Source organism: Aotus nancymaae, unplaced genomic scaffold (assembly GCF_030222135.1).
Source record: "Aotus nancymaae isolate 86718 unplaced genomic scaffold, 86718_ANA_hifiasm-v0.15.2.pri h1tg000028l, whole genome shotgun sequence".
Taxonomy (NCBI): Eukaryota; Metazoa; Chordata; class Mammalia; order Primates; family Aotidae; genus Aotus; species Aotus nancymaae.
In genome coordinates, this window is record NW_026988441.1 from 27,041,010 (window position 1) to 27,059,762 (window position 18,753).

An 18,753-nucleotide genomic window follows, 5' to 3' on the forward strand; every position below is an offset into this window, starting at 1 on the left:
GAGAGAGAAGGCTATAGCAGGACTCTGCTGTCAGATGCAACCGGCTTGTAAGCAAGGCTGTGTCTCACCTGGCCTGGCCAGCCCCACATGCAGGTGACTTGAGGCCTGAGGCACCAGCAGAGGCCCCACAGCATGGTCAGGGCCAGCTCTAAATCTCTGCTTAGTGCACGTCTGAGCCCTCATTCTGTTATCCTAGGCCATTAGCCCCAGGAGTCAGCAAAACAGGAGGGACTGCCTTCTCCTGGAACTTACCTTTAGGTGGGAAGAGACCAGCCTTGCCCCCCAATGAGTGAGATGCCCACAGCCAGGGGCCGGGACCCCTGTGAGCCTTCACATTCAGAAAGCCTCTCTGATGAGGCCTTGGGGGAGTCATCGGCTGGGTGGATCCCAGGACGATCTAGACTGCAGTAGGCATGGGGTCTCATAGCACTGAGTGTGAGTACCATGAAGGGGCCAGTGTGGGCTGCTGGGGCTGCAGGGCCAAGCCTTCCGGCCTTATCAGGCACCTGAGGTGTGCAGGGCGTGATCCAAATGATACTTGGGTAAGATTCTCCTGTGAGGAGGCTAGAGAAGGTGCCAGAACTGGCTGGGAAGACAAGCTTGGGGCTTAGATGGCAGCAGCCAAGAACCTGGGATTCTTGAGGTCCCAGTGGGAGTGAGTGGTGGTTGGGGGAGCCACGGGCTAACATGAGGGGGATTGGAGCAGCTGCGGGCAGCCAGCCCGAGATCTGAATCAAGGTCTGCTAGGGCCTGCATGGCTTTCTCTAACCTGTTTGCAGCGGGGTGGTTGTCTGACCTGGCTGAACTTCAGCATTTTCCTGAAACTTCTGGAATTGTGCTAGAGTGCCCCTCGCTCACGTCTGCACCCCGTCCTGACCTAGATCTGCAGCGTGTTTGGCAGAGCTCCAGCTGCCTTCTGGCATGTGTCAGCTTCCAGGCAAATGCCTGATCCTTGTCACCTTGAGCTGAAATCGGGTGCTTTTACTTGAAGGCAGGTGACAAAATGTTCTGTAAAAAAAACAGCTGAGATTTCAGACTCCGGTTCCCTCAGGCTGTCAGGCAAGGCTCCTCCACACCCCTTGTAGGCGGGATGACGAAAGTGGGTCTGCAGATGCAGGGATCTGTGCCTGCACAGCTTCAATACAGGATGGGGGTCAGCCTGTCGGGGACCATGCCTGTGAAGAGGTTGAGCCCATCAATGTGGAAAGAGAAAAGACACACCCTGACATAGCAGGGGGCCACTGCCTCGTCATTTTGGGGGAGAGTCTTGTGTTTCAGCCCAAGCTCTGACACTTACTGAGCTGGTGGCCTTATTAAGCAAGGTACCTGGCTTCCCTGAGCCTCTGTCTTTTTCTTGAAGTTGGCCCTCAAAACACACAGCCCTGTCCATAGAAGGTCCCTGCGATCAGGCTTTTGAGGGTGTGTAGGCGCTGAGCACCTGGCAGAGCATGTTCTGTTCCAGCCCCCACCCCGTGGATGCTGGGAACATGCAGCTCCGCCCCAGAGCCCTGGATCCTGAGCCCCAGATCCTGAGCCCTGGCCTCCTGGGTACTCTGAGTTCTGGGGACTTGCCCTGGGCCAGCCCTAGCCAGCATGTGCCCCGCTGGTTTCAGGCTGCCTCTGCAGCTCCCATCCAGCTTGGCAGTGCCACACACTTCCTGCTGTGTGGTCTCCTATGGGCTCCGTGGGCGCTGTACTCTGGGTTCTGTGCTGCTGGTGGGGAGGAGTCCAGTTTGGTGACATTTCTTGTCAGGCTGTTTGAAGTACAGGCATCTTTCTGGGAAGAAGTCAGTTGGTGGATCTTGGTGTGCCCTTACCCACGACCTAACCCAATAACAGGGCGGATCCTTTTGTGAGATAAGACCCAGGTGCCAGGTGCCCTCAGGCATGTTTCTCAGGATGGGCCCACCATGTGAGGATGCCCACACCACACCACACCACACCACACCACACCACACCGCACCGCTAAGGCTGTTACTAGGTGGGACCACGGTGGACACTCACCAGCCTTGTGGCCAGAGTGGGACAGGGCTCCTCCCAGGGTAGGTTGGATTCTGGCGTCTGTGACCATGGCTGGATGGGGCAGAGCTGGTCCTGCCAGCTGGGTTCTGAGCACAGCTCCTGAGTGTTCGGAGTCTGAAAGTACAGATTGTACCTGGAAGGCTCTACTTTGTTTTTCTGGGTAATAGAAGATCCTGTTGTTCCAAAGATAAGCACCTGGACCTGTTAGAGGCCATGTGCTCAACTTTCAGAAGGATGAGGATCTGAAGGGACTGATTCCTTCTCTCAGGAGGAACAGCTTGGCGCTGTTGGTGATGAACCTGAGCATCAGGCAGCTGCATGGGTCTTCATCCCAGGGATGTTCCTTAGTGGAAGATACAGGCAGTGCTTATCTGGTCTGGGGCCTCTCTGAGGGGCCAGTGCAGCCTGGCTGTGGCTGCATCGGGTTCTCTCTCAAAAGTGAAAAGTGCATTAGTTTCATGCAGCTGCCTCTGTCAGACCCAGCAACGCAGAGGATTTTCCTGAGATAGCACAGCCTGGGATCTGAGCATATCCCAAGCGCTCAAGGTGGCTCATGGCCACACTGAGGGCCTGTCTCCCAAGCCTGGCTGCTCCTCAAGCGAGAAGGAAGACTGAGGCCCGGCTCTCGTGGCGCCTCTTTGATGCTCACCTCAGGACACTCTGTCCTCACTGGGCCGGCCTGTTTGAGGAGTGACCTGGCTCTCTGGGGTGGTTGGCTTGTTCAGACATTCCTAGAAACCTCTGGGATGTCTCTGGAGCCCTTGATGGGTTTTTATGGGGAATGTTAACCCATGCGGGCATTGACTCAGAAGCAGTTACTCCTTTCTCAGGGGGCCTCCCTGTGGGTAGAGGGTCTGAACGGCAGGGTCTATCCGCACAGGGCCTTCATGTTCCTGAGTGATTAGGTTTTACCCCCCATGTGGTGGTGGAAGCATCAGAGGTGTCAGCATGGCCTATAGCTGACGGTGGAGGCCAGCATCTTGGCAGCATCTTTGATGGACTTCAGAGGCGCATGTGGGTGAGTTGGCAGGCAGGACCTGATGCCCACGTTTGTGGCCAGCAAGGTCACATGCCTGAGGTCCTAATCTGGCAGCTCCCAGGTTGCAGGTTCAAACTGTGTATGGGAAGAGGACCTGAGAGCACCCTTGGAGTGTGAGTACTGGCTGGGGGCCACCGATCATGCCTTGAAGGGTGCCAGATTCTCTCCACAGCGTCTTTTATGTTTCTGTGATCTGTGCCCCTGTCTCCTGGGACAGAGGTTTGGGTGCTTTGCAGAGGGTGCAGTGGGCAGATGATGAGACAGGGCAGTGAGAGCCAACTCTGGTGCTGAGCTGTGAATCATACAGGCGGCTGGCGGGACACAGGAGCCCTGAGAAAGGGCATGGTTTCTGGTTTAGAGACAGGCTCCTTTCTCAGAACCCCCTGGGTCTCTGAGGGCCTCAGGGGCAGCCTTGGTGAGTGTGGCTGACCACTGGAGGAGGGATGGACGGTCCTTCTGGATCCTGAGCATGTGCCTCAGGAGCTTGGCAAGCTACCATCTCCTCCTGACCTGGGTCGTATCCATGGTGGACACTCCCAGGACCACACCCCCACTCTGGGTCACAGCGCATGTCTTGGGTGGATCTGTTGTACAAGACTGTTAGAAACAGGACTGGGCAGCCTGAGGACGAGGTGCTCAGCAGCTTCTCTCTTCCTGCCCCTGTTGAGCCAGTGTCTGACACTGCCCTTGGAGCCCTGAGCTAAGCTTCACACAGAAGCCCCTCCCCAGATTCCTTCCCAGGTCACAGGGCTCCCACCCTAGGTGTAGCCCCTCTGCAGAGTAAGTAGCCTGGGGGTGTTCGTGCTGTGGGGCTTGTTGCTTCCTGCCAAAGTCAGCTGGGGGCGGCCATGCTCTCAGGGAGAAATAGTGGCTGAGGGACTTCGAGGTGCATCAAGGAGAGTGCCTTACTGTTTCCATCCCCATGGCTTTCCCAGTGACTGTGAATGTGGCATGAATTTGGGCAAGGGACACCCTCTGCCTCCTTCAACCACCAGGCCTCATGGAGTACCCTGGGCTGGGCCTGAATCTTACCTCTAAGATGAGCCTTCCCTGGGTTGGGGGTCAGTCCTGGTCTCCCTGGTCTCCCTGGCCCTGGGAGGAGATGGGCTCCTGTAATGGAGTGTTAGCTGTTTTCAGGGGAGAGGCGGAGGCAGCTGGAGAGCTTAGGTGTGCTGGGGCTCGGCAGAAGAGGCCAGTCTGCTCTGTGCTGAGGCTGAGGACAGGCAGCCTTGGGAGCATAGCAGAGAGGTAGCACTCTAACAGCAGTTGAGCTTGGAGGGCCCAAAAGTGAGGTGGACTGAGAGACTGAGAGGTTGAGGGCACACCCATGGCCTTGTCTGCAGGGGAGTTGAGATGGAGGCCTGGAGGGGCCTCCTGGGGACAGGACAGCCCATAGGCCACGTCTGCTGGGCTCCAGATAGTCCCATGGAGGTGAGTAGGGTATGAGGCCTCCTAGCTGCCCAAGCAGAAAGCACAGTGGCAAGACAGAGCTGCATTCTCAGGGACCCAACCCCCACGGAGGCCTGGCCTGGGCTCTGACAAGGGGATGGCCCATGGCAGGCCCTAGAGCTTTCTCATTCACCTTGAAAATGTCAGGAATCCAAGGCTAGGAGAGGCTCATGCTGTGCCTTGTAGGACCCCGGTGACCTAGGTCAGTCCCGTAGCTTCTTCCATTGTCAGATGTGATCAGATCATGGTCAGATCAGATCAGGCAAAGTTAAGGAAGGTGTTGACTGGAGGGCTTGGGCCAGGTGTGGATCGCATGGCTCTGAGATGTACTCTCCTGGAAGCAGGCCTGGGCCGTGCCTGGAGCATGACCCATGGAGGTCCAGGCAGGGTGGGCAGGGCAGGCAGGGCACTCTTCCCTCCCTTGGAGGGAGACTTCTATCTGATGCACAGGAGCATAGAAGCACTATAACTTGAAGAGTTGCATAGTAAATGTTTGTCGTATCCTGCTGCCCTGGGGTCATGTGAGTTTGGATAAATCGTGAAAGCCTCATGGGGACCCCAGAGCTCGGTTTTCCTGTGAGGTTGGGATGAGGTCTGCTGTGACCTCAGGCAGCCCTGCATTTTCCTCGGTTGTGACAACTGGAACCCAATCCTGTGCAATTTAGGACGGGAGTGGGTTAGTGATGGCGGCTGGCCGTTCGTGGTACCACGAGTCCTCGCTTGTGATTTGGCTGTGATTTCTATGGACAGGCTGTGCTCAGGGAGTCCAAGCAGCTCCCCGACCCCCAACCATGATGCAGGAATGGACAGACATCTGAGGGGCCTCCCATGGTGACAGAGGCCGCTTTCCGCTCACCTGCTGAGTGCCTTCTGGTAGAAGGGCCTGGACGGTGTCCAAAAACCCTGCACTGCAACTGCCTTGTGGGCGGTGGCATCTAGGGACTATCCAGGGAGCATCTGTGGTCATGATCCGGAGCACATGCAGATGAAGGAATCTCTTCACTGGTGACTGTGGTGGCTGGAGGTGTACGCAGTAGTTACCCAGAGCTGCTTGTTTGGAAGGGGAGAGGGGAGTTGGTAAAGAATGGCAGTTTGGAGGATTTTCCTAAAATAGAGCTATTTAAAAAAAGATGGGAGTGTGATGGCTCATGCTTAGAATCCCAGCACTTTGAGAAGTTGAGGTGAGAGGATCACTTGAGCCCAGGAATTTGAGACCAGCCTGGGCAACATAGGGAGACCCTCATCTCTACAAAAGAGTTAAAAAAAAAAAATGTGGCCAGGCATGGTGACACATGCCTGTAGTCCCAGCTATTTGAGGCGAGGTTGGGAGGATTGCTTGACCCCAGGAGACTGTGGCTGCAGTGAGCCATGATTGTGCCACTGCCCACTCCCTGGGCAACAGAGTGAGGCCCTGTCTTAGAACAAAACAAAAAGATGGGAGGAACTAAGACACAAAATGAAGACCAACCCATAAAAGAAAAAATTGGAAAATTCCACTTCATCAAAATTAAGAACTTCTGTATTTTAAGAGATACTGTTAAGAGAATGGAAAGACAGGCGGGGCGCAGTGGCTCACCCCTGTGATCCCAGCGCTTTGGGAGGCCAAGACAGGCAGATAACTTGAGGTCAGGAGTTTAAGACCAGCCTGGCCAACATGGTGAAAACCTATGTCTACTCAAAATACAAAACCTAGCTGGGTGTGGTGGCACGCACCTGTAAAGTCCCAGCTACTTGAGAGGCTGAGGCAGGAGAATCGCTTGAACTCAGGAGGCAGAGGTTGCAGTGAGCCAAGATCGCACCACTGTACTTCAGCCTGGGCAACAGCTAGACTCATATCTCAAAAAAAAAAAAAAAAGGCCGGGCGCGGTGGCTCACGCCTGTAATCCCAGCACTTTGGGAGGCCGAGGCAGGTGGATCACGAGGTCATGAGATCGAGACCATCCTGGTCAACATGGTGAAACCCCGTCTCTACTAAAAATACAAAAAATTAGCTGGGCACGATGGCGCTTGCCTGTAATCCCAGCTACTCAGGAGGCTGAGGCAGGAGAATTGCCTGAACCCAGGAGGCTGAGGAGCCGAGATCGCGCCATTGCACTCCAGCCTGGGTAACGAGCAAAACTCTGTCTCAAAAAAAAAAAAAAACGGAAAAGACAAGCCATGGACTAGGAGAAAATAAAGAACCCTCAAAACTCAATAAGAAGATGACCAAGTTTTGTTTTTTTTTTGGCTGGACTTGGTGGTTCACACCTGTAATCTCAGCACTATGGGAGGCCGAGGTGGGTAGATCGCCTGAGGTCGAGAGTTTGAGACCAGCCTGGCCAACATGGCAAAAACCTGTCTCTACTAAAAAATACAAAAAGTAGCCAGGTGTGCTGGCGCCTTCTGTAATCCTAGCTAGTTGGGAGGCTGAGGCAGGAGAATTGCTTGAACCCGGGAGGCAGAGGTTGTGGTGAGCCAAGATTGCACCACTGCACTCCATCCTGGGCGGCAGAGCGAGACTCCTCATCTCCCTAAAGCAGAAAATGACCCAGTTTTTAAAAATGGGGTAAAGATTTGGACAGCTTCACCACTAAAGCTAGAAGAATGGCACATTAGCCTGTAAAAAGATGCTCGACGTGCTTAATCAGCAGGGAAACCCCAACATGAACGTCTGTGAGCTGTCACCACGCCACATACCAACCAAGATGGCTGACATTTTAAAGAAGCCGACAGCACTAAATGTTGACGTGGATGGGGAGCAACAGGAGCTGTCATTCATTGCTGGTGGCAGTACAAAATGGTACAGCCACTTTGGGAGCCAGCCTGGCAGTTTCATATATATATATATATATATTTTTTTTTTAATTTTTCAAATCATGAACATTTTATGTAATAAAAGCAACTGAGACATTTTCTAAAGTATGCAGTATATTTGATATAAAAATAAGAAATTCTTCAAAATGTGTATTAAAAATACAAAGTTTGTGACTCTAAGGTACAGAGAAAACTTTATACTTCAGTCACCCAAAACAACAGCTTGTGGTCTCCTCCAACTACACACAGAGGGAGAGTTCGATGCCAGGAGATGCCAGATCCAACGGGTACAGAACCCACGAGGATGGGCTGAGAATGTCCTAAATGATGAATTTGAAACTGGCTTGCCATTTTGCCAGGATAACCAGTGGTTGCAAACAGATTTTCACTAATTGTGGACCACCTGAATAAGCAGGCTCGATCCATGTGAACAGGTCTCTTAGTTTGAGGATAACTGGACCGAGTAATATCCCAAATTAACCAATCATTTCCTGCAACAGCTCCAACTTTGAAGGTGTTTTTTAAGCACCAGTGTGCTGACATTAATGGCACTTGTTCCGATTCAAGAGATAAAATAGCCTGTTGAGCCACAAGATCATAAAACCGGATTGTTCCATTCTTCTCTGCAACCATCAGCTTAAAAGTTTCCTCAGGATGCCAGCACACACTCATGCCAGGAGAATGAAGAACAAAATGAGATGTTTGCACTCCTTCCAAGGTCCAAATCCTGCAGGTATGATCGTCACTCACACTTGCAATTCCTTGGCCACCTTTGGGATCAAACACCAAACCATTAATGAAATCTGAATGGCCCTCTAAAACCTTATATTCATTTTTATCTTGAAGATCTGAAGTAAATAATCTAATTTTCAAATCAGCAGCTGAAGTACAAAATTTGATTATTGGAGGCAATGAATCAAGTCTAGTCTCTGGGCTCCAAGCTATGCCATCAACCCTGACTCCATGGTGAAATGTTCGAAGTGTTTTATATTGAATGCCTTCAATGCCTGCTTCTTCTTCCTGAAACGTACACGTGCCAATGACCACATAATTATTGCCACCATATGCAATTAGGTTTCCTGAATCCCCAGTCTCAAAGGGATTAAATTCTACCACATGCACATAATCTTCACAATCCACAGTGTAGGCAGGATTTCTTGAGGCATCTTGCTTCATCTTGTATGTCAAAATTCAAGCAGTTGTAAAAATTAAATAGCCTTCTACTGGACAAGGTCATGAAACGCAGAGCGCCGGGAAGCGACCCGGCAGTTTCATATTAAATTAAATGGACACCTACTCCATGGCCCAGCAGTTAGGCTCCTGGGTGTTCACCAAGTGAAATGAAAACACATTCACGCAAAAACCTGTCCATGAGTGTTTATAGCTGCTTGATTCATTAATTCTCCAAACTGGAAACAACCTGTGTCCTTTATCCCGCAAGTGGTTGCACGGAAGGTGGCGTATTTATAGAGCAGGGCAGCACACAGGATGGCTCTCAAAGGCATGATGCTGAGTAGGTGGCTGGCTGAATCATGGCCACAGCAGATTCCAGGAACCTGTGAGTGTAACCTTCTGCGGAAAAAGGGCCTTTGCCGATGAGATTAAGTTGAGATGGAGAGGTTACCCTGCATTATCTGCGTGAACCCTGTTTGTCATCACAAGTGTCCTGGTAAGAGAGGGACAGATTTGACGCAGACAGGAGAGGACTTGAAGGCCGCACGACCCCAGGGATAGAGATTAGGGTGATACAGCCACAAGCCAGGGAGTGCCTGGATCCCCCAGCAGGTGAAGAGGCCAGGAAAGGTCCTCTCCTAGAGCTCCCAAAAGGAGGGAGCCTGCTGACACTTGAATTTCAGACTTCTGGCCCCCAATCCGTGAGAGATCCAATTTTGGTTGTTTTAAGCCACCAAAACATCGTCATTTGTTGCAAGGACCACAGGAAACTCATCTTGCATGATTCCATTGATAAGACTTTCTGGAAAGGCAAAACTGTAGGGGCAGAAACCAGATCCAAGATTGCTGGGGTTGTGGGAAGGGTCAGGCTCTGAGCGGGGATGTGGGAAACTGGGCAGAAGAGAAGGTGGCCTGCTTAGCATGCTCACCTGGGAAAAGCAATCAAGATGCTTGGAAAGTGTGGATGCCACAGTTTTGGGCAATCTACATCTTTTTGCCTATAAGATTTCTGAAAACACCTTTCCCACACACTTTCTGTGCACCTTCGTGAATGTAGATGGAAATACCTGCTGTGGGCTGGGCACGGTGGCTTCTCACCTATAATCCTGGCAGTTTGAGAGGCCAAGTCTGTTGAGTTGCTTGAACCCAGGAGTTCAAGTCCAGCCTGGGCAATGTGACAAAACCCCATCTCTACGAAAATAGAAAAATTAGCCGGGGGTGGTGGTGTGCACCTGTGGTCTCAGCTACTCAGGAGTTGAGGCGGGAGGATCATCTGAGCCCAGAAGGTTGAGGCTGCAGTGAGCCGTGTTTGTACCACTGTACTCCAGCCTGGGCGACAGAGTCAGAGTTTGTCTCCAAAAAGAAAGAAAGAAAGAAAAAAAAAAAACTTGCTGAGTCGGCCGCTGAATTACACTTGGCTTGTGACCAGTTGGAGTCCCTTTCCTGCTCTTAGAGGCCCACTCAGCCTGCTGAGTACATCACTGTCCTCCCAGGCTGGCAGAGGAGCTGCTGTGAGTCCTGGCACCTCCCCTGCCCTGACCGTGGCTGCCTGACTCCCTAGGCTTCAACCAGTGAGGGCCATGGTGTGTTTGTCCAAGTTCCCCGGCTTGTCCCTGAGCCAGCCAAGCCCACTAGGCGGATCGTCCTTTGTTTTGTAGTTCACAGAGACAGCCCCACTCAGTCACTTTCTAAACTCTCCGTGGCCTCAGTGTCCTGCTCCAGTCCTGCCAGGAAGCCTCAGGGAGGATTCCTAAATAGCTTTTCCCAATCATTTGTGTTTTACTGGAAAGGGGGGCCCATTGCAGGGAGGTCACCAGCAGGGCTCTTCCCAGGACACCCTGCTGGCTTGGCAGGGTGACCCAGCTCTGTAAATCAGGGCATGTGCGCTGACGCTGGTGCTTGGGAGAGTCAGCAAGATGGACTTCTGAAGAAGGAACAGATGCCTTCCTTTCCATCATTTCCTGTATCGGGGGTGGGGTGGCAGGCCTTGCTCAGTAGACAGCAGGGAGAACGTGCTGCCTGGGCAGAGTGGGCACTCCTGCTGAGTGGGTGCTTCTGGAGGGTGGGGGGAAGGATCGTGTGTCCTTGGGGCAGCCTTGGCACCCACTGCCTTGGGCCTCATTAGCCCCAGGCCGGTAGCAGGTGTCCTGGGTCCTGGCCAGATTAGGCCCCGTCTATCCGTGTGTCTCCTGTCTTTGCTGTGCCCTCTCCCTAGTTTTTGTCTTTGGTGGAGCGTTTTTAAAACAATCCAAGATATCTTCTTTTTTTATTTTTATTTTTTTTTTGAGATGGAATCTCACTCTGTCGCCCAGGCTGGAGTGCAGTGGCGCAATCTCGGCTCACTGCAACCTCCGCCTCCTGTGTTCAAACAATTCTTCTGCCTCAGCCTCTTGAATAACTTGGATTACAGGCATATGCCGCCACGCCTGGCTAATTTTTTTTTTAGTAGAGATGGGGTTTTACCATGTTGGTCAGGCTGGTGAACTCCTGACCTCAAGCAATCCACCTGCCTCAGCCTCCCAAAGTGCTGGGATTACAGGCTTGAGCCACCACAGCTGGCCAACAATCCTAGATAACTTTTCCAATGACAGTATTTGTTGGCAGCAGATAAAGACTTGCTTTTTAAAAAATGTAATGTGGGTGCAGCGTGCACGTCTGACCCAGTTAGCAGCAGCCCCCGTGGCGTCATGGCCAGCTCCCTGCACCCCTGCCTCTGCCTGGCTTTGCCCACAGCGGCTGGTCAAGTTGGGATCCACACACATCCTGTGCCGGTGGTAATTTATACCCTCCATCCTTTCCCCCCATGCCATTTATATCTGTTGATGGGAGCAGGTCTTTTTTCCCATAGATTTTTCTGCTTTCTGCTCTGATGGTCACTTCCTGTGGCAGGGTCACCCCGGGTCTTCTCTGCCCCTGCACTGCTTGACATTTGGGGCAGGAGGTTCTGTGTTGCCTGCAGTGTGCTGAGCAGCATCCCTGGCCTCCCCTGCACCAGATGCTGGGGGCTCTCCCCGCCCTCAGTGGTGAGGACCAGAAATGGCTCCAGACTTTGCTTTGTGCCCGGGGAAGATTCACCCACCACATTTCCTGTAAACTGGTCACTAGGCCTGGAGGTTTTCGTAACACTAGGATTTTGTAAGCCACTTCCTGTTGCTTCATCCCCGGAAGTGCTCTTCGCTGGAGGGGAGAGGTTCAGGGGATTCTCTGGCCCTGGAAAGGTTCCTCCTCACTCTTTCCCCTGTCTCAGCTGCAGGGCTCTCGCCGCCTCCCATGCCCGAGCCCCTGATGTTGTCAATGCCCTGTGCCCTCCCCCTTCCTTCAGAAGGCATCATCGCTGTCTTTATGGGAGTGGCCTCATTGCGGGGGAGCTGCCTGCTGGAGTGTCTCGGTCTGTGCTCAGCAGCCTCAACAGGTACCCAGGCTGAGTGACCGCAGGACCCAGGCACCACTGCCCTGCTATGTTGAGGTCTGTCCTCTAAGCCATGGTCTGGAGCCCGGTCAGGTCTGGAAAGCGCCAGTCTCGGCACAGCTCAGTCCCCACCTGCCCCAGCGTGACCCAGCTGACCCAGTGACTGTGTCAGGCCAGCAGTGGCAGCCCTGCCAGGCTCCTCAACTCCCACCTGGGGCCTTGGCCTGAAGCACAGCAGTGAGGGTGACTTTTGTCCCTCAGGAGCTCCCAGTTCCGCACCTCATGCTGGCTAATGAAAGATGGATTTCTGCCACTCGAGGGCCTGAGAGCACTTGTCAACCAGTGTGGGGCCCAGGGAAAGGTGCAGTGGGGGCGACATGACCCCTCAGAGGGTCTGAGAGGCTGGGCAGGTGATGGTGGCTTAAGGCATGGCTCACCCCCTGCTGGGTGTTCTTGGTGTGAGGTGGCAGCGCCCTGCAGGTGTCATGTGCTACTGAGTTACCCCATTACTTAATAAATTTGGCCTGAGCCCAGCCCCAAAGCTGACAGGAAAATCACATGTGCTGCCGGCTATTCCCGACCCTCTGTCCTGCTGCACAGACGAGGTAACGAGGCACTGGGCTCTCCTGACAAGGGTTCGGCCATGACACCATGCATATCGGCTCTAGAAGGAGTAGCCAGAAGAGGGTGCAGTGGGCCACTTGCTGTCAGGCATCCCCACTGGGCCAGGCTGGTGAGCACAGAGGGTGACGGCTGGTCCCTCCGTGAACTTGGCTGGCTCGGGCTCAGCTGACACTCACCTCCTGGGGCCCTCGATTGGCTTGTCAGGGCACTGCACCCCAGTTGCCCTCTGTGTTTTTTCTTATCCCCCCAACCCCCATCTTGTGTTCTCTTTACCATCTATTAGCACCCCACATTCAAAACCCCAGCCTCACTGCTGTTACTTATGCCTTGAATGATCTTTTGCAGAAACATGAGAAAAGAGCCTTTTCCATTCATGCACACTACTGTGCCTGTGTCATCCTCTGCAGATCTCCCTCTTTCTGAAGAACTTCTAGACCTTCCTCAGTGCAGGCCAGCTGCCAACAGAAGATTGTCTCAGCGTTTGTCTAAGCGAATCTTTATTTCCCCTTCTCTTTTTACCGGGCACAGAACTGTGGTCTGGCAGTGTTTCTCCCTCAGCACTTTGAAGATGCGCTCCCAGTCTCGGGGCTGGTGTCAGCACTTGGGGCGACTTTCGTGGCTCTGCTGATTTGCTCATGATGCGCCCCAACCTGGTTCTTTGTTTTCCTGCTGGGGGCTGACAAGGCCTCTTGGGTCTGTGGGTTTATAGTGTTCGTTACATTACGGAATTTCTGGCCACTCTTTTCTCAGATCCCCCGCCTGCCCTCAGGACTCCAGTTTCTTGTACGTGGGATCCCCTGCTGTTGTCCGCAGGTCACCGAGGTGGTATTCGTTTCCTGTAGACTTCTTTCTCTGGGATTCGTCTTGGTGGCTCCTGTGGCTCTGTCTTCAGGCTCACTGCCCTTTCTTCTGCGTTGCCTGCTGTGACTTCCAGTGGCCATTTTGTTCCAGATGCTCCGTGTCTCAGCTCCAGAAACCCCTCGTGGCTCTCAGGATGCCCGCACTTCTTCCTCTACAGCTGTTTGCCTTTAGGCGCTGAGCATTCCGAGTTCACAGTAGCCGTCCCAAAGCCCCTATCTGTTCGATCAGCATCTCTGTGTTTCCCACATCTTTCTGCTAACTCAGTTTCCCCTGGCTTAGGGGTCTTGTTTTCCCACTGCTTCACATGTCTGTAGGGTTCTGCTTGTAGATGCCCTAGAAGGGTATCTACAAGGTGGGTTCGTACGAGGTGGGTCTCTGCCCGATGGTCTGTGCAGGGCTGGCCATGATTTAGACAGGAGTTAGTCTTGCTGCCCATGTTTGTTAATGGCTTGATGTGTCCTGTGTGGAGTGTCACCCTCATGCATGTGTGATGTTGGGAGTGAATTGATCTGTTGTTGACCAGGGCCTGGTCTCCTGCTGGGGGGTGGGAATACAGTGTGAGCCACAGTGGCTGGGAGCCCAGCCATGACAGCCAGCTCTCATGGGGACAGGCACTAGTCCTCCCAGCATCATGGAGATAGGCTGGCTCTGCAGCCCCTCAGCTCTTCTCCTCTGAGGCATGAAGTCTCACTCTCCATACCCTTGGGGGATGTGCATCTTGGCAAGAAAGGAGTCTTGCAGGTGACCCGCTTGACAGTCAGCTATGAGAACATGGTTAAATGCCTCACTGGATGGCATGGCCCACAGGGAGCTTGGAGACATGGGGAGGGCGGGAGGGTCAGTGCATTTGAGGCCTGTCACCCTCTCAGCCTTGCACAGCTGGGGCTGCCCTGGCACAGTTCCGTGGGGATGGGGAGGTTGTGCACCTTAATTGGTTCCTGTCCCTTGTCACCCTGATTGGCCTTGTCATCATCACTGTTTTCTCAACCCTCATCCCTGGCTCACAGCTGCACATGCAGAGGCATCACATGGACAGTAGACAGGGTGCTCACATTAGCCCCGAGCCGACCCCTCTGCAGAGGTTTGGGCCGTGAGAGACGGGCCCCACCTGCTCTCTGTAGCCGCTGCGCTGCGTCCCTGCTCCAGGCTCTGCTCCTGCTGCTCCCTCCTCCAGAACACCCTTCCTGCCTGGCCTTGGTTGTGTGCTCCCTGGACCTGTGAGGACTGGTGCTGTGAGTTTGTAGGGGGCTCCCTGAGTGGCATGGGCGGGGCCATTCTGCCTTGGTGTTTCCTTTGCTTTATGTGGTTCCTGCATCTTACACCAGTTCCCTTTCACTGGGGCATTGAAAATGGTTGACGGACAGCACTCTCCTCCACCTGTTCCAGAACTTGCTGTGTGTGTCAGAGAATGTTGCTCCAGTGCTCTGAGTCAACAAAGACGACCCCTGTGAGCTCGAGGGCAGTTTGGAAGGTGTTGCGAACACCCTCTCAAACGTCCCCATCTTGTGCATAGTCAGTGAGTTTTGACCCTCTACCCTCGCCTGGCTGCAGCTTCTCCCCACTCCCACCTCCCGCCCTGGATGCCCACTGATCGGCTTTCTGTCTCTCTGGTTTTGCCTCTCCTAGAGATGTGTAGAAATGGAGTCATGGCCTGTGGCGTGGTGTGTAGCCTTCTTTCACTTGGCAAGGTCCCCCATATTCCGTTGTTTGATTCTCTCCCCACCAGTGGATGGATGTTTGGATTATTGCCACTTTTTGGATACTCTAAATAATTCTGCTGTAAACATTGAGGTGTAAGTTTTTGTACAGAAGTGTGTTTCCGTGGGTGTATACTCAGGAGTGGAATACTGGGTGTTTGTAACCCTTTGTTAACCTTTTAGAAAACTGCCAGGTAGCTTCCACAGTGGCTGAGCCTGGTCCGTTCCCGCCCACGACGGCAGAGGTTCTGGGTCCTCGCCAACACTTGCTCTTGTCAGCCTCTTTTGGATTAGCTGCTCTGATAGGTGCAGTGCTATCTCTGTGTTTTATGGTTTTTGTTAAATTTTTATGGCCATCAATCTAGATCACTGTGGTTACAGCTTGCATTTCCCTGATGAGTAATAGCATCCGGTGTCTTTTACACCTTCATTAGTCCCCGCAGGTCTCTTTTTCATGTCTGTGTTTCACCAAATTCTTTTTTAGTTCTCACTCTTGTCGCCCAGGCTGGAGTGCAGTGGCCCAGTCTCAGCTCACTACAACCTCCACTTCCTGGGTTGAAGTGATTCTCCTGCCTCAGCCTCCTGAGTAGTTGGGATTACAGGTGCCCACTGCCACACCCAGCTAATTTTTGTGTTTTTAGTAGAGACGGGGTTTCACTGTGTTGACCAAGATCGTCTCAAACTCCTGACCTCAAGTGATCCGCCTGCCTCGGCCTCCCAAAGTGCTGGGATTATAGGCGTGATCCACCGTGCTTGGCCTGTTTAACCAAATTCTAAGCAAAGGTCACTCAGATGCTGCTTCTCCAAGGGCCCAGCTAGACTGAGGTCCCCTGTTCTCTGCAGTAGCAGCACCGGCTAGGTTGGGTCATGTTTTGGGGGACAGGGCCAGCCCTTCCTGAGCTGCTTTGGACGAGCCCCCCTTGTTGCAGCAGCACGATGGCCCTTGTGCCTGCAGCAGCTGTTTCCTGGTCCTGGAGCAGGACAGGGAGTGGGCTGTTGATGTGTTGTGCCATGGACAGTGGTGGCTCGCACTGTGAGTCATGCTCGCTGTGAAGAGGGCCTGTGTGTGTGCCTGCTGAGGGGTGGTGTGCTTGAGAAGCATGGGGCAGTTTCTGGGGCGTCAGGGCCTGGGTGGTGTTAGGATGCAGGGGCACCACCCCTCTGTTCTCCCCTAAGCAGCAGAATCCTTGAGGAGTCTTGACAAGGAAGGAGGCTCCTGGTAGACAAAAATGAGGTGCTCGGTGTCTCCCACTCTGGGCACTATGAATGTCATGTCTATATGGCTGCATGGTCTAAGCTGGCCAAGCAGACCCATGGCTCAGGGCCACCATGGAGCAGGTGCTGAGAGGCCAGCTATGTCTCATGTCCCAGGCAGCTTGCCCTGCTCCTAGTAGCTCCTGTTGTTTCCAGCTAGTGGGCACTGGATGTGGGCAGTTGAAGAGCCCACCCCTTCCAAAGGTCAGGGCCCTGTGCCAGCTCAAGCCAGAGTCCTGGAACGGTGCTGAGTAACTCCAGAGGGAGGACCCTGGGCTGACCCATGGGGTGGATGTTGTCTGATACTGGCCCAGGAGAGAGCTGCTGTTCTTACCCTGGGTCTTCTGACAGGCCTCTCCAGACTCAGGTGGCACTTTGCTCTCTGAGGAGAGCTGTGGGGAGGCCAGGGTAGGAAGGAGTGAGACCTGAGCAGTGGAGATGGAGTCCAGGATGGGGTCCTCTGAGGACAGAAGCAAGGCCTGGGTGGGAGGGCATCTCAGTGAGCTGGACCTGAGTGGGGCACTGGGGCCAGGCGGTGCAAGGGTGGGTTTGGGGGCCAAAGATCATGGTGACCAACCAGGGCCATGCCATGGGGTGACATCTGAGACACTAAGGTGCATGCTTAGGGCCCCAGGTGGGGGAGAGGGAAGAAGATGCAGAGGTGCAGTCCTCCTTGGGTCCCAGTTCTTGCTCAGATGCTGCCAGAAGGCTGGTCTCTGAATAGCCAAAACGTCAGTATTTATTTTGAGCTCTTTCGTTTATTTTTTCCTTGGAAATTCCACTGCTCCAAGCGCAGTGACCAGCTGCCCTGCAGCCATGTGGCTGCCCCAAGGCCAGCGGTGGAGCTGTGCGGGCCTCAGACTCCCGCCCCAGGCTGTAAGGTGGCCCCTCCGCACCCACTCTGGCAGACAGTGCTCACCCACTTGGGTGTTAAAAGCTGGTGTTTGTGAGACAGGACTTAGCCTGGGTTGGTGGTTTCACGGGGACCAACTGGGGCTGTGAGAATGGGGGGGGCCTGCTTTTGCCTGTATGGGGCCTTGCGAGAGTCCTGATCCAGGGTCAACCCTGACCTGCCATTCCTTTTTCTGGCAGGGCTGTGGGCACCTTGAGCCTTGCCCTCCTCTCCGGGTGGAGTCACAGGCTGGTGGTGGCTTCCAAGGATGGCACACTCCCCACCCCTGCATCCTGGGCCTGCCGCCAGCCTTGGCATTGGGGCTGCCTGTTGCCTGTGTCTGTAGGCCTCGTTCTTACCTGTCATGTGGCCCCAGTCTTCTGTCCATCTGAGGAACTCCTACTGATCCTTCCAAAACCCTTGCTCCAGTGACCTTGCCTGTCATTTTCAGAGTGTGTGCATTTCCTTTCCCTTCTCCTGAGAGCACCATCTTCATCCTGCTCCTTATAGACCTGGGGAGGGAGGCTTTGAGTTTCCCAGTGTCTTTATTCACGTTCCCCTCACGTCTTTTTTCTTTTCTTGTAGGATTCTGTTTCACTGAGGCCATCGATCCGATTTCAAGGAAGTCAAGGGGTGAGTTTTTGTCTTAATTATTCGTATTTGGAATCTTGGGACTGGCATAGTCTCAGGCCTGTCCTTGTTCGCTGGGCACAGTGGCAGCTTGCAGCAGTGTTTAGGCCTTGTCTGCCTCCACACAAGACTGGGTTCTAGGCCTCTGGGATACTCTCTTGGCTGGGGCCACACCAGGCCAGGTCTGGTGCCCCTCACAGGCCGCCTGGGCAATGGGTGGCTCTCCTCTCCCAGCATCCCTCGGGTGCCCCCTTTGTGCAGCAGTGTGCACCTGGCTCCCAGTCTGATAGGGCAGAAGTTCCCAAACCTCAGCCCTGGACTGGTTAGGAACTGCCCACACAGCAGGATGCAAGCTGCAGGTGAGTGAGCATGACCACCCAAGCTCTGCTGCCTGTCAGAGGAGTGCTACTAGAGTCTCATAGGAGTGTGAACCCTGTTGTGAACTGCATATGCCAGGAATAGAGGCTGCGTGCTGCTTATGAGAATCTCATGCCTCATCTGAGGTAGATCAGTTTCAGCCCGAAACCATCCTCCCCTGTGCCTCTCCACCCCGCTTCCGCCATCCATAGAAAAATTATCTTTCATGAAACCAGTCCCTGGTGCCAAAAAGGTAGGGGACTGCTGCGTTAGGGGACACGAGGACCGTGGACATTTGTCTGGATTTTGGTTGGGGGAGAGGTTCATAGAAACTCAGCACCCTCATTTTTTCTAAAAATATATTTCCTTTGAAATGACCATCTTATGGAAAAATCAGGGAATGACAGAAAGGGTGAGGAGTCTACCTTCCTTGACTCCCCCGTCTTAGGACTCTCCATCTCCCCCAACCCACCCCATATGCCTTAGAGGGGTTTGATGTTTTTTCTAGTCTTTGTTGCAGGTCCCCCCTCCCCCGCTGAGGCAGAGTCTTGCT

General features: G+C 53.6%; 2 protein-coding genes across 2 annotated transcripts in view; one reads left to right on the plus strand and one right to left on the minus strand.

Moving 5' to 3' along the window:
* ELL (elongation factor for RNA polymerase II) overlaps nucleotides 1-18,753 on the plus strand; it is a 70,294-nt gene that overhangs the window by 22,543 nt on the left and 28,998 nt on the right. Inside the window, exon 2 of the mRNA XM_012443557.2 lies at nucleotides 17,799-17,846. Within this exon, the coding sequence (XP_012298980.1) occupies nucleotides 17,799-17,846 (48 nt within the window). The remainder of the gene's footprint in view (nucleotides 1-17,798; nucleotides 17,847-18,753) is intronic.
* LOC105711012 (nucleoporin Nup37-like) lies at nucleotides 7,358-8,513 on the minus strand. The gene has a single exon (XM_064380702.1). The coding sequence runs from the start codon at nucleotides 8,477-8,479 to the stop codon at nucleotides 7,499-7,501; it is 981 nt and encodes a 326-aa protein (XP_064236772.1). The 5' UTR covers nucleotides 8,480-8,513; the 3' UTR covers nucleotides 7,358-7,498.